Genomic DNA, 20,246 nt, shown 5'->3' with positions numbered 1-20,246 from the left:
TTGCCCACATTTCTACAGTTCGTTAGTGCAACAACTATAACGGAACACCTCTGCATACACATGCACAGACGAACAGACAGACACTCAACATCCGCACACTGCCGAGCGTTTCCAAAGTGGGCAGTATGTTAGGGGTCATGCGCAGGTTCAGACTAAACGAAATGCTACACACACGCAAGTAACATGTGAATAGATATGTCTATTCTTGGCTGCAATGCAAACAGTCTGGTGTTCACCACCGCCAGCGTCATTTGCGGTGTATGATAGCCGCAGCATCGAGCATCATTGTCCGAAACCGCAGTATTACTTTCATTTCCTAGAGATGATTCACCCTCACTTTTGGCAGTCGCGGCTGCGTCCACGTCCTTTCTACGAAGATTAATGCTCGCCCCAAAGATGATTCAACATAGAAGGCATTGGACATGATCTAGATGATGACTGAAAATACTCTGGCAGAATACAGCCTTCAACGTCGGTGAAAGGCGGCCAGTGCGTCTTCAGCTGTCGCAGGGGCAACATGATGATTTTTCAAGATGTAACGGACTGGCAGAAACGGGCTTATCAGGAACTCGGAGAAACCCCCGAGGTACGCCGAAAGCTTCTTACCGAATTCCGTTCGACAGTGTCGGAGATTCGAGAGTTCCGACCGCGTCTCGATGAGGATTTTCTGTTGAGATTTTTGCGTGCGAAGAAATTCAATCTTCAACGAGCCGTCAAGACATATAAACGCTACTTTCGTATTAGGCTGGTTGATCCTGAACGCTTCATGCCCATTGGCAAAGGACCCAAGGATTATGCTGGCGCCTATGAACTCAAGGTGGGCACTCTCCTCAAGCAGCTTAATCCACTCGATGGTACAACAACAATTATTTGGAGAATTGGAAATTGGACTCCAAATTGTGGATTCGATCTACGTGACATTTTTACGCCAACTGCTATGGTTGGTGATTTAACATTGGAGGATCCTCAAGTGCAAGTGAATGGGGTTCGTTTTCTTATTGATCTAGAGAAGATGCACTGCTCTTACGTACAGTACCTACCATTCTCGGCTATAAAGGTTAGTTATTATAGTCTAAATAGCTTTGTGAATGTCTGCGGGAATCTTTAAAGGCAATAGATTAAAATTAGTAACATTTACGTGGAATGCTTTGTAGTAAGTAATAAGGGCGGACGACCATTTTTAACACAATTAGTATCAATGGATGGCTAGAAAAAAAAAAGCCCTAATGGGTGTCTAGTTTGTGCATACCTAAATGTACAGAAAGTGCTTCTCCTGTACAAAAGGGACGAAATTCATCTAAGATAAGACTGAGCAAGTAGAATAAAAATTACCATTAATTAATTTTCATTAACTAGAGTTATTATTGAAAACAACCATAGCAGTTTTTGTGATACCATCTCTTTTGGATGGATTTTCATTTTGGTGAGGTTATTCAGCAGAGGGTCGGAAACGTCAAGAAAAACGAATCAAATAAAGTAGAGTTTATTACAGAATTATTATTAGAGAAATAGCAATTAGGTCAAATAAGATGTATCAGATGGTATCGCTACATCCGCTCTCCCCTACAGGCAGCATATAATCTATAATATAAATCAACAAAATTCATCATATTGAGCATTATGTTTACCTATAGATTTTGTTCCAATCTATGTGTCTACAAGAATTAGCATCTCCAAGTTCTATAATATTGCGTTATGATTGCTTTATGTGGATGATTGTTATAGGTCTTCTTGTATACTGTACACGTCTAACGTCTGCGCTCAAGCGCACCTTGGATAATATATAGTACAGGCACATATGCCTTCCCATTGCCATAACATTCCTCCAGTCGGAAAAGCATTCTCTCAATATTGTTTGCACATCTTTTTTATCTTCATAGGCCTTGGTGATGGCTCTACAAGATGGCTACCCCGTTCGCTTCAAAGGTGTCCACGTTGTGAATAACACTGCAATATGGGATCTCATTTACAGCGTGGCTAGACCACTGCTCGGGGCTAAGCAGAGGGCCCGTTTCCATATGCACGGCCGGGATATGGCGTCGTTACACCGCTTCATTCCAGCTGAGATTCTTCCGTTCGAGTACGGTGGCACCGCTGGTCAGTCTACCCATAAGTGGATCCTCAAACAACTTTATGAGCGTCACGATAAGTTTGTGCAAAATAGCTACTACGGATACAATGTGCCTAAGACATACAATGACTGCGCTGATCATGAGTCAAGCTGATAGAGCATTGACAATCAGATCTAAGTCTCGGGTCAGGCGTTTCGCATAATGCTTACACAAAGTTGTCTCCAGATTTATGTCAGGTACCGGTAGGCGGTTTAATGCGAATACTCAATAGTTTTTTTTCGATATACATCGTTGTATGCAAGTACATCAGGACCATTGCGTAATGAACCTGCCACATTTCTAACCGACGCTAAGCTTCTATTAGTAAATGTTTGGTTATCTTTAGCTAGACATGCTAGATTGTTGATATGTGTATTCAATTTGTTAAAAGCTCAATCGGTCAAATTGGAGAATCAATATTGGAGATCGTTAGATAGTTTCGTATAGTGATTTTTTGCCGGTCGAACCAGACTCATATTACAACTGCATGATGTGGAAAAATATCAAGATTAAGTGTAGTCCCGCTATAAACTACATAAGAACTTACCACAAGCCACTTATACTGTGAGTCGGTAGATTTAGCTAACGGTGCAACAAAGTATATATATGAAATATATCAACAATTTATAGTCATCTTTTTCTACTATATGATGGAAATATTGGCGCAGCGCCTCTCTCTAGACTCGACAGCTTGATATTTAATCGAAACTCTGCACATAAAAACAAAAATACTTAACTACCGCAATAAACCTGTAAGTCAAGTGAGTCATAGTACTACACTCATTCTCAGTTTATAGTTTATAGTTTATAGATGGTTACCACTTATATGTCGTACGAAATTAATCTTTATGTCTTGGGCTGTGTCAGTACGTGAATCTCCTAAATTATGTTTGCTAAACGTTGCCTTTCATTGGCAACGCAAAATATTTGAAGTCTTAACGGTTAACAGCAAAACGAGTTGACAATTGATACAAACTGGTTTCATTACTGGTTAATAAATAAATATTGAATTAAGCGGCATAAAAAAAACACCAAAATCTATTTCATCTTTAGATATTAACACGGCTTTCAAGCCACCGAAGCAGATCGCGCTCTGATTTTATTTAATGATATGATTAATCCAATCTCTATATACACATATAACGTGGATTATAGAAATGGGTAACAGATGTAGTTCTAGATATCATTGGGCGACCTCCAGTGGAAATACAACATAGTTATATCATTTAGAAGACTCAACGAAAGGTTCGACAACTATGAACCTATTTGGATATACTCCATATTTTGACTAGGCACACTATATACATATAATGCTATCATAACTGAGGTCGACTATCAGTCGATGTAGCCACTGTTGTTCTATCATAAGCGGCACCCTTGCACCTTTGAGTACTTAATGCGTATGTAAACTGTGATTCTAATCGTCGAAGAAAGACCTAAAGGCTACTAAAAGTAAAATAAGATAATAAAAACGTTCTACTTCATTCGTTTATCACATTGTGCCGCATAAGCGAAATAAAATAAAGTAAAGCAGATCTTCTTTGCATTAGCTATCCACTTCATACCTTTACCTGTAGGCAGAATGGACTGCGATATGTCTTGTCTCCCACTGGTTCCAAATTTGTTCGTAATCTTAAATTATTATCTTGTCTTATCCTCTGGAAAAAAATCAGGATAATATTTTTGCCGTTAGAATTCACTAGGTCTCCTCTAGATCTCTTAAAAAGCTAACACGGCAAATATAACATTTCATAAAACATGCTACTTGGTATCTAATCAACACACGATGGAGAAAAGATACGCTGCATGATGAATTGTAAATATCTGAACGACATAAATACTACTGAAAACAACCGAAAAATCACCTAATCCTTAAAAAAATTATGTGCAAATAATCGCGTTAGAAAAACACTGTGCAGAAGCCTTAGCTAGTAAAACATCGCTTTTAATGCGCATGACCAATAATGCGGGTCAAGTACCCGAATTACGAGTATACGAAACAAAAAGAAAGAAGTCTGGCAATCCTGTTCAAACTTCTGTACTGTGTAAACTTCAGTTGAGAATGTCATTCAAAAGAGAATCTGCGGCGGCAAAGAAAGAGTCATAGAACAGAAGAAAACAGTACAGTGTTGTTAATGCATGGAACCACATAATTGTGGAGATTATAGTAAACATTTGGCATTATAAAAAGTGCTAAAGTAGTTGTTCCCTGGCATTGAATGCTATTGCGAAAACTTTTCTTTCAAACGAGACCTATCATTCAACTGATTTGCTCCATGCAGAAAAAAGTAGATTATGTTCGTTGTTCTAATATAACCTTGGCGAGCCTGGGCATAAAAGCGTTGGGGCAGAACTATGTTTTTGTTAGGACAACGTCGGTGGAAATTTTATTTGGAAAAAATATGTGGACATTGTTGTAGTCTCTGGAAATATAGCCTAACTTGGCACATAAGAATTTTGTTGCAAAAAACGATGCACATATTTATGTGGGTTTTTGTTTTAAATGAGCCTAAATCTTTTCTCACTAAGACCGTTTCCAAGGCCATATAAGTTGCCTAAAATAAAATGAAGAGCCATATTACAGCACGGATTGGGATTCTATTCAAACGGTTAGCATTAGCAAGTAGTGAAATTAACAGAAGCTAATACACTTAGCTGAGGATCAAATCCTAAGCGGTCACTTGCAATTGGAAATGATTAGAGACGGTGAGCTGAAAATATTACGGTGATGTCTTAGTAAGCACCTAATAAATCAGAAATGGAAACGAAGCTTTTTGTATAATAAAAATCGCTAACATAATATATTCAGCTTGTGTTGAAAAGTTAGGTTGGTATGAGTGGGAACGCCAGCCTCAACTAACTTCCCGACATGCCGTCTTTCATATTGCTATTACCATTGGCTACTTTCAGAAATATGCATTGTCGCAAATAAAATGGTTAAATAATTATAAAAAGACATGTTACACATAGCTCATCCTATTGTAGGTTCTCATAAAGACCGTCGGTCCTTTAAAGGAAAATAGAGAAATAGTTTATGACAAAAGTTCCTGCCAAAGGGTCTTGGAAAAACCCATATTCGAACACTAAAACAAGCGCTACTGCCTTTAAAGCTTCTCAAAACATTTTAAATTTGTTAGGGGCAGGTGATTCCACTCAAATTTGCGACACATTATTCCTAACTTGAATAGTGCGGGTGCTAATAGAGATTTCAGGAACAGACTGGTTGATGTCAGCGATTCGACGCAGGCGTACACCTGAACCAATATTCAATGACCAGGCACAACTTTGATCATTTAGATATACCAAACGGCGCCGCCTCTCAAAAAAAGGGTACAGTTTTCAGTTTCTATCTCTTTCGCTCCTAACGAAGGAGCAAATAAACTTTTTGTTTCAATGTTTATCTAAAACACTTTTGTTTCACTTTTAATTATATTTAGCCTATAGCACGGATCTAATTTACTGTGATGTTTTTTAAAATCTTTACAAATTCATCCTTGAGCTTCCGAAAGTTGAGTACCCTAATGTCAAAATTTGTTTAATTCGGACAAAGAAACCAAATACCAGGAAAAGAGGCAAATGGCGTCACGAAACCAGACATCAAAGCCAGATTGTACATCAGAGACCAGTAATCTGAATGTTACTTGATTCCCCTCTGTCACCACTATCTAATTTACAGACTTTCCTATGCGGCGATAGCCCAAGCCCCCACGTACAATGTATCCCTTCAGCTATCAGATCTAAGTCTCAAGCAGGTTAAGTTGTAGCGACAGAAAATAGACCCCATCGGAGACCTCCAACAAAAGTAGAATAGGCGGCTACTAGGTCGTTAGCTTGAATCCAGATCAAAAGGCTCTTACAACACATTGCCTCTAAAGAGTACAGTAGCTATTTGCTTACAAGGCTGTTTTTTTCTTGGCATCGTCGCTTCCCTTGGCTAGAAGGGGTCCGACAAATGTCTGATTTTTCACTCAGAGAAGCAAGGAAATCCTACGTTACAGACGATATGACTCAAGCTCTTTAGTGAACGGCAATAAAGAAACATGCTCGCTAAATCTTTGATGCTCCAGACCATTTGCTGCGTCTATGGACGTCAATGGGCGGCAAATTGAATACAGCTCTGCTTCCATCTTCATATGAAATTCTATCATAAGCTTGTGCAGGTATGTTGGTGCTTGATAACTCGTTAGTTGACTGGGTTACAGTGCGCGCCCGGGCTAAAAAAATGATGAAGAAGTGTCTTTAGTCTGCAAATGGAATGGCGGAATCACGTCGTCAACGGAACTCATTTACCAACACAGCACGCTGCCGTACCGCTTGCTAACTGCTACACTGATGCCATTAACCTTCATTAACTGTCAAATAAGTGTCCATATTTGTGAGTGAATACATCTACTGTCGAGGCATTCTCCGATTCCTCTAAGGGGGATTTATATTCCAGTACTGCAACAAAACGCGTGGCTTAACATTGCTACTTCTTCTGCTTTCGAGACGATCGTTGTCATCGTAACATCGAGCGAGAAGCATGGTTGATGGTAAATTAGTGAAAAGAACTTTTATTGTGACGCCTAGCTCGAGCTTTGCGTCATTGTGTTGCTGCCGCTCGAGCTTGCCTTCCCCTTACGCTGTACGACAACCTTAAATACCACATTCATCGAACTTAATGCGTAAGTGAACAAAGACGGGGGCACGCAGCCGAGGCGGCTGTTACTGTCGCAATTACGATGGCGGCTGCTTATTCCGTCGAGGTGTCGAAACGGCGCCACGAGCAGGCGGACAGAAAAAATGGGGAGAGTGAACACCGGCCTCGCCACTAAGTGCAACACGAGTGGAGCGGCCGACCAGGCGGCTAGGTGAGCTAGTTCTGCTTGTCGGCGAGCAGTTGCCGGTAGTGACCGGCTCATTCGAACCGCTTGCACCTGAGAGTGTAAGTTAAAAGGAGACGCAGACGGTTTTAGCACTGCTCGTTCATCCAGTCCACTCCAGATCTAGCTGAAAGTCCCGTTGAAAATCGAGGGTAAGGGAGGGCGCTGGTTGCACTTCTCGGCAGATGCTCCACCATCGGCAGATGCTCCGCCACATCGTCATGCTTCCTCCTACGAAAAGGGAGATTATGGGGGCGCTGTCTGCAGTGGTTCTACAAGATCCGGCGCCATGCTGACACCCTAGGGAAAGAATCATAGAGACACTCGGTAAGGAGGGTCTGGGGATGTGGGGGGTCACTGTAAAGAGTGGTGAGGTAATGGGTGACCGGCAGGGGCTTTGTGACTCCAGAGAGGAGCGCAAGGGCGGCTCGCGCGGGTGCCTCTATTGAAGGGGGCCAAGTGCTGCTCCTGCCACCGCGGCTGTTGTCGTCAGCGCGGCTGGCTAAGCTTGCGCTCCGCGAGCTAAGGTAGCCCGGAGCGGAGTTCGTCGTCGGAACTGATCTAGCTTGCGGATCACGGTAAGTGACAATCAGAAAAAATTCCAATATTTAACGTTTTAGTCAGAATTTTCATGCCCCATATGCCAAAAAATTGACCTCGGTTGGGGGATTTTTTTTAGTCCGTTCTAGTCACAAAACAAATCGAAAGAGGTGTTTATTTTTGCAGAAACACCCAAAGTAAATGGGGTTGCGGTAGGCCTAGAAATGTTTTATTGTGCTAAGCTGTAGGCGTCGGATAGCTATGACAGTTTGCGTCAAGCTAGCCAACTGCCGGTAGTATTGACCTATTTTGGTGGCAAACTTGAGAAAAATTTGTGGAAACCGAGCAAAATTCCGCAGTTGACCAGTAGCAAAATGGCGGACCATTAAGAGAAAAAAATCTGTTGATAGTGTTGCTGACTTCCTAGCCGCTGAAAAGATGTGTGGAAAAATCCACTAGGCCACTAGGAATAATGCCATTAAAATGCGAATTTGAGCAAAAATTTACGAAAGTTGTATTTTTTTCCCGCAGATGTCTGACAGCGAGGGTGCGTCGGCTGCAGCGGAGAAGAAGCGCAGGGGTCGCCCGAAGAAGCCTGACTCGGATAAGGCCCCCACAAAACGCAAGGCGGTAAATATCTTGGGAACATTTGCGCACAAAAATAGCTAATTTTTGCTAAAAAACTTGACCCGGCACGAATTGTAAACTTTTCGTTAACTTTAATTTTATATATTCTTTCGGGACCATACTTGGCTAAGTAGAATACCCGTTGACATCTGCTGTTAGGTATTGTTTTCTATAAAGCGAGTAATGATTGTGTTTTTTAATTTTTGTTCTTAATTTTACTGCTATGCCGAATGATCATTATAAACGATTTTGCCGAAAAATAAATCCTACCCAAGTACAAAATATTACTGCTGTTAAGTACGGCAGGCATCCGCCATGTTGTCTGCCCTCGCCGACGCACCTTCCCTCACCAGCGCGGTCACAGTGTCGGCATTCACATGGTTACAATAAGACCCTACGGCAGTGATCAGATACTGTATAGACTAGCCACTGGGCTAAAGTTATCTAATTATATAGTTTCCATATGATACTGTACGTCATAGAATTTGATGTTTGACCTCGGTGATCTATTAATCTATGACGCGTAAGCCGCATTCTTAATGCAAGGCTTACCTATGACAGCTGTTGTTTTTCGGGCAAAATGGGCGTCGAAAACACGCACATTCGACATAATGGCTTTACCACTACTTCAGCGCTAGAAAAACAACAAATAGGACTACAAGGATCAAAAATAAAACAAAGTAACGCTTCAAACCAATTGCTTGCCAAGCCATGCTGCATTCATCTAAACAGGTGGTAATCCGGAGGCGCGGTGTCTGGGTTGAATATAATCATGTTGCGCTCGAGATGAAAATTCCTTCAGAACATTTTTATTCGATATGCAGAAAATGCTTTATAATAGAAAACATGGTGAACGCAGATAGCGCCACCTGTACGGCCCACAGCTCGCTGCTGAGTTGTTTCATAAGTTCACCGTGGATTTTGAATCGGTTCAAATTTTGGCGCCAGAACAAACTTGAGCGAGGGGAGAAGAGCGGTTCTTCTCTATACTTGTTGTGTTTCGGCTTTTGGCGGCGTGTTCGACGCGATTACACGTTTCACACAAGTTGCACAAGTTCCAAAAATAAAAATCTCAGATGTGTATTTTAGGTCGGTTTTGAAGCTCTCTTTTAGGAAAAGCTGAATGCAATCCAAGTTCTTAAAGGCCTTTTTTGTGGGGTACACGGACTTAATACTATAGCCTATTGCACGGTCTGATTTGTGGTTCGCTCGTTTTCGAGGTGGTGATTCCAGCGTCGAAAACTATTTCGTCTCGTAGTTCTCCCGATAAACAATAAAAGCTCAATCACTATTGTTAAGATTCATAGTGGTTAACTGTTGGTCATATCCGGTCCTACTAAAAAATTGTGCCTCTGTATTCCACGATGGAGGACATTATTAAATGCTTCAGAATGCATTACAACTTTAATGATCGCAAAAACTGAATTATTTTTAATTTATCTGTGTGATGCTTTTATAGCCTTCGGGTGGTGGCTCGGGTGGTAAGAAGGCCCGTGGCCGACCTAAGGGCTCCGGTAAGAAACGAGGACGAAAGCCGAAAGCTAAGAAAGAGGAGAAATCTGAAGACGATGACGGTCAGGAATAAACGATGATCAGATATATCCAATCATCGCATAGGACAGATAGGACGTTGGTATTCCTGATGTCCTCGAGCATTTAACAAAAACAGAAATCACGAGCCGCTGAAAAGAAGGACAATGTGATCACAACGCAATCTGAACTTCTGCAATACATCGGAATAGACAACTAAATAAAACTCACTCTGTCAAATTAAATTAAACAATTTTTATTTCGTTTGCCATATTATGATGGCACAAAATTATCGACAAAATATTACCTTTTAAAGAAATGGTACTTCCGACTAAGTGCCAGTGTCTTCGACGTAAGACGTGAACGCATTCGCATTAAGCAAAATGACTTACTCATCCTGACCCGTGCCTTATGAACAGCATGTCATACTATTCCTATACGAATAATTATATTACCGTGCCACACGTGCTATAATTGCCCATTGTGGGGGTATCGGCGTAGACGGGGTTCAAAGAACGCAAAGTATCGGTAATGTTACCACTCATTGACTAGAGCATCATTTAAATTACAATCAACCTTTACGTTCAGTTAGGGAGCCATGCATGAATACCTTTAAGTTAAAAGGCAGAACTAATACCAAGGCAACTAACTTTTCGTTTATAAATCTACTGTTAGTCGCTGATGGAAGTGTTTCTATTGAAACGATGAACAATCTGTTCTAGACCTAAAATATCTTGTTTTGTTAAAGTTTAAATATTGTATTGAAGAGAAGCCTATCAATTGTTCTCAGCTTGGAGCGAAGGTCTTGAATTACATTTTCGAATTCACGAATCAAGTGATTTTCTAACTTCTACCGTCAGTGGTAAGATTCGATGATAACACTTCTCGTTTACGAAGTCTTACTGATTTATGTTTACTACTTTTTTTGCTGTTGAAAAACTAAATTTGACAATAGTATGTAAATAATAGGAATAGAGAGGGTTAGGTTAGGTTCATGATGCATGAGACATTTAAAGTAAATAACCTCAATCACTTGAAGTGTAAATTAATTCACAGCACATTTTCTTATACATGATACTGTACTTGCTGGAATTTATTCTCTATATACATATACAAATATGATTCCATTTATATTGCCATAAGCACTTTACTTTTCAACGTTCATATGTGTCCCATGCGTTAACATTTCCTCGTATATTTTCCCTGTTCTTTTTATTTACGTGCTCCTGCGCAATACTTTAACTTACTTCTGATATATACATATATGTATATATATGTCTTTGATGCAAGAATTACTACTCGTTGCTGTGATAATGCCGATATGTAACGATGATTCCTTCATTCTCATAATGATATTCGTGTAGAACTTATAAATTAGCATTATCTTGCCAAAAAATGATATTAACTTAACAAAACTACAATAATAGTAATAATACCAATCCAAATTACTTCAATTCATCACACTGTCATCTAGAGCAACCGAACAGCAATAATTAATGTAACCACTGTTCAACAGTCATCTTCGTCTGTACTAGAACTTCGATTTAATAAAGACCTACAGTTGAAGCTAGAATCTCTCAAGACATACATACGCACCTTGTCAAATGCGCACTCTGAGGCGTTATATATACACAGTCACATACTCAAAGAGTTTTTTGCTCGAAATAATGGCATTCGAATCTTTTCGCACTGATGCTAAGCGTCCGATCAGCGAGTTCGCTGTAATTTTTTATAATTCTAAATGAAATGTTTTGGCAGAAGTGCCTAGCTGTCCTCATTTACCTTCTGCATATAATGTTCACCGGCTATCACCGGGGTCATCAACATAGCTATCACCACCATAGTCATCATGATCACGGGTCTTCCTTCAAATTCCCGGGGTTACTATGGCTCGAATGTAAGGTTTTCTGTCGAACGGAGTCGAACACCTATTGCTTCGTGTCAAGAGACTTAGCTTTAGGTGGGTAAAAATATATTGAATGTACTCGTTCAATACTTTTCGCTTTTTGCTCAGAAGACATCTGACTTTTTTAACAGTCATACACACGCATTTGCTGATCAGTGGAAATAGCGAAGATCCATGGAATGCTTGGGTGTAGAGAAAATAACGCTAAAAACAAACCTCAGATAGATAAAAGGTAAATGATCAACAGACGTCTCTTTACTGCTGATGCTGTTGTTGCTGAACCTTCCGCTGTTGCCGTGAACGGAAAATCTCATTCGATAGTTGATTAGGGAAACCATTTTCCTCATTTTCTGAGTCGGAGTTATCGCCTCCTCCTCGTGGTCGTTTTTGGCCTTGACCAAAATCGACGGGTTTAAGCACGTGCTCAAAAATCTTCAAAGTCAAGCCTATGGAAATGATGTAAATAAACATGAAATTAAAAAAAATAGGTGAGTATGCTGAATGATATTAAAATGGAGGCCGACAAATACGTGTTCATTTGATTGCTATGCAGTAGGCTTAATGAAATTGCATGAAATCTTTATTATCTCTTTATCCAAACTATTATATATATATATATATATAACGTTTCCGCCCGTTCACGAATTTTTAATAATATGAAAAAAAATTTTTAAAAAAATACAACAAACGCACCATTCTGTGCCGCGTCAGGTTCGGGCATTTTCTCAGGCAGATTCATGTTCATAAATATGTCAATGAGTTTGTCAACTGCTACGAACGGCCCATTGAATGACGTTGGAGGAGGAAGGCGGACCATTAATTCGGCGGCTGCCGGTGGCGCTGGGAACACACCTCCTGGGACAGGATGAGAGCCGTTGGGACACATCTGAACACAGCAACAGGAAACCATGTTTATATTATCAAATAATACTTTGTTTTAAATTTAGCACAACTAAAACAAATTTGTAATGACATATGTAGCAAGGAAAGCATAACACTAATAGTATTTCTAATTCACAGTCAAATCATATAGACGGAAAGATATGCAACTGTCCCCACAATACCATCTGAGATGCGGAATCTGAGTTAGTTGAAAGCAGCATAGTGTATATCAATACAAGGTAACCAGTTACGCCTTATATTTTGCTTTAAACCATGAATGCTGCATTTTTCCCACCGTTCCGCTTACCTGTTTAGGTTTAAAAGGTATCATCTGGAGAACATCAGGGCGGAACACCTTCTCCTTATGAGCTTCTCCAGCATCGAGAATTGCCCCTGCCACTAAACCTCCGGCTAATGCGCCCCTATTTTTCAACAATAGCTCTCGATAGCCCATTGTGATTAGCTCAGCCGGTGAGCAAGGCACCAGTTCTAGAAAACGATACCTGGAGAAGCCAAAAAAAATGAGAACAGTGACTAGGTACATAAGATACTCGTTGAAAGCATTTCCCCTTTTCAAGGGAACACTTTCCTGATTGCCCCTCTTTTAACAAAAATGCTTATGGGGGTATTACTTTAATGCATTTAGATATGAGTACCTGTCAACAAGTAAAGCGGTTTCTTTTCCTTCGAATTCTTTGAGTTTCTCGATAGCAGCAGCACGACGCTTCTCTACCTTGAGAATTGAGGTTAGGTCACCAATGTGGGATTCAAACTCCAGGAATTTATTCCAGATATCCAGAGACTTTTCCGCAGAGAGTTGGCCTGAGGTGAGTACACGCTCAAACAGGACTCGGGTGTTTGAATCATCTGCGAAAAGGTTGGAAAAATAATATCACTTGTCAGGTTAAGTCAACCACCTATAAGTTAACCAAATAGAAAATCCTCAATGTCTGCGATGAAATAACCCGGATGTTACAATATATTACACTGCAAAAGTTTTAACTCGAAACAAGCAGTTCCTTACCATTCTGATGGGATAAATAATCGATGTAAGCAAGAACATAGTCAGAATTCCCACCGTATTTTTTTAGCCCAAGCTCAAATATCTTGAACGCAATCGTTTTGTCCTAAAATAGATCACGTTTGTGGTTTAGTACATAAACTTTTCTATATAATGTCTAATCGATACTCATTTCTAGGCTTTAAGTGTTTATATAAAATAGGGAACCAGGTCTTAACCTATGGACATTGATCTAACCTATTTCTCAAGTATTTTGAATAGATAAGTTATATTTTTCCATACCAAGTTACACCAAGTAATGCAAATTAAAGTCAACGTAGAACATACACACCTTACTGCAATTATACTCCATAAGTGCTGCAGCCACGTAAACATGATGGTTGGACCGTTCATCTTCTCGAGCTTTCTTAAACACTTGTCTAGCGCTCTTGATGCCCTCAGCTCGCCGAGCAAACTTTAGATATTGTACATATGCCAATGTCGGATCCGAGTCGCGAATGTCAATTAGACGATTGTAGATATCGTGGACTTTCTTGTGGTTGTTACGACCTTCCTCGAAATCCGCGTATGCAAAGTACAGCAACTGGCAACGACACAATAGACCGCTGATTGCACGTTCATACATTGTGGCTGCCTCTTCAGCGTATTGTCGTCCCAACGTGGGATCACCCCGATCTGCAGCAGCTCGAGAACTGTTATCACAGGTTGGTTAGAGAAAAACGAATACAACATTCGCTACCTTAATCTATTCCATGGCTTCTTTTATGTGGACCCAGCACTTATTGAGACACTTACTCACAGACCCATATCCAAAATGAAACTGATACGTACCGTTCATCGAGAAATTGAGCAGCTTGCAACCAGATGTCGGCATGATGTCCCAAGCAGAGTAAGCACTGTTCATAAGCGAACATCACTCGTCGTGTGACAAGAGCCAGATCTTCGGACCGTAATGGGTTAGATTTCTCCCACGCGATCAACTTCTTCCACAATTCAAGCTGGCGCATCTCTTCCGGAGTACCCTGTAGATATCAGGAAAAACAAAACAAGAAGCATTAGCGCGCAAAGTAGTGAATCTGGTTGGGGTCAGTAGCTCACCAAATATCACCTCTTTATGTCAGAAGGATGCAACTCTCAAAGTTTTATTGAAGCGATACTCGACACTTGTTATATCCTACAGATAATCAATAAAAACAAACTACATACTTTTAGACATTGGTGAAAAAAATTGAAATATTAATTTACCTGTGGTGGAACTGAAGGCATGTTTTTATTAATTCCTCTCGAGTGAACCTCGTATTCTTTAGAAACCCGGCGAGCATTCATGTAATCTCTGCTGCGGTCTGAAATCATCTTTTCGGCTATCAGCGGATTGATGTTTTGTTCGTACGTGACATAATCTTTCCATAGCTGCTCGATGTTCGTCATAGGATTGTGAACCTGAAGAATTCAAGAAGAAACTCATAACTGAAACTAACGCAATTATAAAGCGCTGGAGAGTCCATCTCTAATAGAAATTCGCTCGCAGAAAAACGATTGCTATTTATTCTGCTGCGGAAGTCCAGATTCTCTACTCACTAGCAAGAAAACCTATGCCATGCATGATGAATAAATCATTATATTCAATTACAAATTGTAACTATTTCAACTTAATGTTTTGATATATGATTCTAAAACTCACCCCTTTCTGATACACCTTCCTGACAGCAGTAATCCGCTGATTTTCTGCGTAGCTGCCGACGGCATCCACGCTTTTTAAGAAGTTCACGTAATCGTGCCAAACGGAAGAAGATGAAACGTCCATACCCATCTTGTCTAACGTGAAGTCATACGCCTGTGCCATTTTCTCACGATACGAGGGAAGCGAAGCTTTGGTTTCTTTTACGTAGGCAAGGTAACACTTCCACAGGTCCATATTTAAGACCTAATGCATATAATCATTCATTAAACAAATATAGTATTTGGTTAACGCATAAATAACAAATTTCGATGAGGTGGCAGCTAAGATAAGCAGTTTGGTATAATTACTACGTTACTGATGTGATAAACAGTGATCTTTACAAATGAAGCAGAGGTAACGTATTGCTTACGTTGGCTAATTAGGTCCAATACAGCATATTACCAAAAAAGTTACTATTTGGAGATAACAATATAAATGCTCATACTGCCTAAATAAATTACTTTAAAATATTTCAACTTGGTATACATATCTTGCACAGTTAACATTGAACAAGTTAAAAATAATTTGACAAAGGATTCAGAAAAGAACACAAACGAAAAACTCAAACGAAAATCAAGATGGTGTTTCTGCCTTCTAAGCTATCTACCCATCTTAACCACATTGCGAATTAAATATTCTGCAGACTTACTACAAGTAATAGTGGGTTAGGTCTGTACTATTTATATATTCGCTGTACCACTCAAACGATCCTCAATAAATGCGTCACTTTGAGAAGTCTGACTATTCTATCTAAATCTGACTATTTTATCGCTAACCTTGATTAAGCTTCGTGTGAAGAGCTTCTCGACCCGGTCAAAACACCGAGCCTTAAGCTCGTGTTCAATGTAGACTTTCCAATAGCGTCCCGTATTAGGAAATGTCGACACGAGCCGTTCGTACACCTCACGTGCATCCTCGATTTTACGTGCCTGGGCATCTCGAACCAGCACAGACCAAGCCTCGATATCATAAGGATTCTCCTCAAGGCGCTTTTCGGAGGCGCGCAAACGCTCTGTGTCCTATAAGAAGATATCGAGGTTAAATTGAGCTTTTCTATTCATACTGCCTACGTTTATTCATTACATCGGTAACTAGTAGTTAAATCTTATGATTATCCAAAACAATATTTGATTGACGGTAACGCACAGCTCCTTTGTTTCGGCTAACAGAGCTATAACGTCGAGTGAAAGAGCAAAATACCAAGCGCATAATCTAACTAATAGAGAACGATATATTCGGGTAAGAACTCATAAGCACCTTACTGCTAAAACGATTCGAAAGTGGCATTCCATAGCAAAACGAATAATATAAAAAGGTAAGCCTCACAGAGAGTTACCTTATTATTGCCTACTATATCGAGCTAACGACAAAATACAAGAAACGTTTCCGGTCGCCAAACGAACAACAAAACATGATTGTTACTCTTACATCTAAACTGAAGTATCAAGTCAGAGCTTGTCTCATCTCTAATATTCGAAACAAAAGATTCATTGACTTTGCATAGATATTTCGCCGTCGACATGATGCTTTGGCAACCATATAATCAGTGCACTCAAGAGCGATCAAATTGATTTGTTCCAATTTTGGTTCCGTTTCATGGGCATAGACAAGCAATGCAGCCCGACAATTATATGCGCAGTTGATTTACCTATCTGCGCGCTTGACGATTTTTAGTGCTCAGAAAACAAATTCACCAAATAACGTTTTAAGGATCGAAAATGGGTGTTTTAATGCTCGGTTAGCGTAGTTAACGTCAAATGGTCTCGCAACTGTTTTAATGACTTACGTATCCACACTTTGCCGATACGTATTTGAAACACTCATTCCATCAAGCAAGTCAATAATAGAAACCACAACTTTTATGCACACACTTCTAAAATCGACTTTTCTCTAACAATACGAGCAGCGTTAGCTATCATTGTACACTACAAGCGCATGGCGTCTTTTGTCCAAGTAGAGACGCTTACATATGCTGATTGATAAAGAAGCGCGCGCAGCTAAGTCCACTAAAGCGCTCCGTTTGTTCATACACAGATGCATTGTATTTAAACAACTTTGCCGCGTAACGTTGTGAAACGCAATGGAGGATTTTAGACGCAATTTTTCCTGCTTATTAAAGATCACGTATCGTTACTCATCATAAGGTTGCATTTTGCAAAAGTATAAAGCTATATTTCCTAGTGAATAAATTTCTATCAATGTGAGATAGTCGCTGGCTGTTGGTGAGAGAGCATTTTATCATTGCTGTTTGTCAACGGCATCATCCGAACGGACAAGAGTAACCGTGAACGTATATATATATAATATTTTTAGGTATATCTATAATATAAACGTAATGTAAATCTGTAAGACCATTGTAAATAAACGCGTTTGTTGGCCGGCTTTTTGGCCCGTAAGAACGGTTATTGCACGACGATAGCTCAGAGGAAATCGATAGGTTGCCTGGTCGAAGCCCGTGTTATGGAGCTGAGAATGGACTGAACTTACCGACATATCGGCGAATGTTATCCGGCTAGATGTTGTTGAGCGGCCGCCACACCAGGCCCCGGACCGGCGAGACACTCACTGTACTTTTTGCTAATTTCGGTCAGAACACCAATGGACTCCGAAAAACGTAAACATTCACGATTCCTCCAAGGTTTCACGTCAACGGCGAACCCCGGCAGCCTCAGTTTATTGTTGTTAAACACGCCGTGATCTATGTTGACTGGTGGCGGGAGTCGGAAACGCGGGAGAATTCAAAAAATGACAGGAGCAAATCATCAAGAATGCACAGACTGCTGCACTTCGTGCCTTATAGATAGGTGATTGTTGTCTTATTGGGATGCATGAAATTAGTGCACACATATGTATGATACTCAACGCAAATTTTACCGAATAACATACGTTTTCCAATGAGGGAAAGCCTGTATCTGCCGCTAAATAATGTGCGGACCAGCCCCGAATAATTCTTGCTTGCGCCCAGTGTTTACCCAATATATAGAGAAAGGTAGATTAACGGGTTATTTTTTCTAATGCCATTCAGTTTATTCTTGAAACGGACCAATTTATCTAAGCAATTTTCTTCATAAGTACGTAGTAATTCGACTGTAGAATGCATAGAATTATTTCACTTATATTTTGAAGGTACCTAAGTTATACTTTGATTATAAATTGTTTTAACAGAGTGGTACAAAACATGAAAAGAGGAATGATTAGTGAGCATTTGCCCTTGTCGATGGGACAGATAAATGACAAAAATACCGAGGAACAGATATATCATAGCAAAAATTTAAAACAATTCAAAGGCCCGGAAAGGTCAGTCACCTTAACATTTTCCAAGAAGTTGGTAGTCAATAAACATCACGAATCACAGCAGCACAAACACAGATTAAGGAAGACCCAAAACAAGAATTTGTACTTAAAATTGGCTATAATAAATGTACAATTGTAATGAAACCAAACGTAACGTGGTGTCAATCTAGAGGCCAGTTCAAGTTGCTAATACGACGCACTCCGTAATTTATGAAAGAGATCAATAAGTGTCACAAGTATGACTATTTAATTTTACCTAATAGAGCGCTGTGTATATTGACACAACAGACTGGTTATGTCACTTGCACTTTTATTTATATTGTTAACGACGACGCACAAATTAATGCAAATAGGTACAGCCGTGAAATTATTGCTTAAAATGTCATAAGGGTTAAACAAGAATTTCGGAGGAGACGCGGGGTTATCAGAACCTCTTTTTTTTTAACGAAATTGCGCTATAAATCCAGATCAATTTCTGACGCTCTAGAATCATTGAAGACGAAGAGTGTGCCATCAGAGACGATCGAATACCCTTAACTGAATTTTTTGCGAATTAGGATTCATATAAAGGCAGTAGTCGGTGGTGATTTCGTGGTGCTGAATCGTGTGGGAAAGGACCAGTTCTTTCGCGATATGTATGTGCCTTTGTTTTCGAGACTTCAAGACCATTGAGATGTCTATAGAGATGAACTAATTTACGTTCGCTTATATGTAAAGGTAGCAGGCCCATTGAATGCCTCGTCCTGTAAGCAGACCTTTGCAGTTTATTATATACCCGAATTAATTAAATACACTACTTGTAAGATCGACCCGGCATGATCTAACTAATTCGTGATCCGTCTTAGTCGCAACGTCTAAGTTGTCTAACAGCGGCCTCTGTGGCCAACGGACAGTTTTCTTCGACTAATCTGTATTATCGGGAAATCAGTAAATTGTTCTTGCAGATACTTACAGTGCCTGGTATAAGAAGGAATATCAGTTCAAAGCTACGCCCGTTGAAGTAGGTAGCGTGATAACAACGGCAAATTACAAATAATAGTTTTTTAACAATAGCAACTGAACATTTTTTGCTTGTAACGCTGCTCTAATGTGTGTGCTACTGCAGTCAGAGAGCTGAAGTCGTTATAGAAATACTTAAACACATCAACGATGAACGTGAATAGATTGCCTTCAGCGACTTTACTTCACTGGAATTGATTCAAGATTCGATCGTGTGTAGTCGAGCGTACTCGACTGCATTTTCCATATTGAATTTACGTTTAAAACGGCTTTTCCTCAGAACATGAAAAACTGGTACACTGGATGCTGCACAAGTGCGGACGATGTTTTACTGGATAATTGTTAAATAGAAGAACAAAACAGACATTTATTATTTGGGAATTTAGCTGTCGAAGTATAGAATACCTACGCAGGTAATGCATTCAGTGCACTCATGTGCTCCGCAAAAACTATAACTTTATTTATTATACCTTTCCGTATTAATCTTCGTAATAAAATTTCGTACTGATAATTAATACAAGGGCCGGCATCCGTGCACTCTTTGTTGCTAAGCCACCTTATAGTGGAACAATCTGGTACTGTACATTGATGCCAAATGCAGGAGACAACAAATAGTCGATCTGAATTTTTTTTTATTAACAGCTAGGCGAAGAGAAGTGAACACCTCAGTGAATCGAACTGAAGACACATGAGGTCAAACATAAGCGAATCTGTGCAGTTTATCTATTAAGTTGTAGGTGTTTTTACGTTTCTC

General features: G+C 39.9%; 2 protein-coding genes and 2 long non-coding RNA genes across 4 annotated transcripts; 2 read left to right on the top strand and 2 right to left on the bottom strand.

The window, feature by feature from the left end:
• Window positions 1-239: 239 nt before the first annotated feature.
• LOC111262272 (alpha-tocopherol transfer protein) lies at window positions 240-4,915 on the top strand. The gene is made up of 2 exons (XM_022836412.2): window positions 240-1,057; window positions 1,881-4,915. The coding sequence occupies exons 1-2, from the start codon at window positions 518-520 to the stop codon at window positions 2,223-2,225; spliced, it is 885 nt and encodes a 294-aa protein (XP_022692147.1). The 5' UTR covers window positions 240-517; the 3' UTR covers window positions 2,226-4,915.
• LOC111262275 (uncharacterized) lies at window positions 3,153-6,991 on the bottom strand. The gene is made up of 2 exons (XR_002681499.2): window positions 6,009-6,991; window positions 3,153-3,769 (listed from the first exon to the last, which is right to left on the bottom strand). It is a non-coding gene; the product is annotated as an uncharacterized LOC111262275 (long non-coding RNA).
• A 295-nt stretch (window positions 6,992-7,286) lies between these two features.
• LOC111262274 (uncharacterized) lies at window positions 7,287-9,923 on the top strand. Its single transcript, XR_002681498.2, has 3 exons — window positions 7,287-7,551; window positions 8,045-8,143; window positions 9,600-9,923. It is a non-coding gene; the product is annotated as an uncharacterized LOC111262274 (long non-coding RNA).
• A 780-nt stretch (window positions 9,924-10,703) lies between these two features.
• On the bottom strand, window positions 10,704-18,635 carry su(f) (cleavage stimulation factor subunit su(f)). Its single transcript, XM_022836411.2, has 11 exons — window positions 17,687-18,635; window positions 15,976-16,218; window positions 15,161-15,403; window positions 14,725-14,919; window positions 14,311-14,501; window positions 13,811-14,171; window positions 13,483-13,585; window positions 13,115-13,325; window positions 12,766-12,961; window positions 12,270-12,462; window positions 10,704-12,022 (listed from the first exon to the last, which is right to left on the bottom strand). The coding sequence occupies exons 1-11, from the start codon at window positions 17,690-17,692 to the stop codon at window positions 11,832-11,834; spliced, it is 2,133 nt and encodes a 710-aa protein (XP_022692146.1). The 5' UTR covers window positions 17,693-18,635; the 3' UTR covers window positions 10,704-11,831.
• Between the last annotated feature and the right edge of the window lie 1,611 nt (window positions 18,636-20,246).

The sequence above is a fragment of the Varroa jacobsoni genome, unplaced genomic scaffold (assembly GCF_002532875.2).
Source record: "Varroa jacobsoni isolate VJ856 unplaced genomic scaffold, vjacob_1.0 scaffold_642, whole genome shotgun sequence".
Taxonomy (NCBI): Eukaryota; Metazoa; Arthropoda; class Arachnida; order Mesostigmata; family Varroidae; genus Varroa; species Varroa jacobsoni.
The sequence above is the reverse complement of the archived record's forward strand: the minus strand, read 5'-3'. Positions and strand labels throughout refer to the sequence as shown.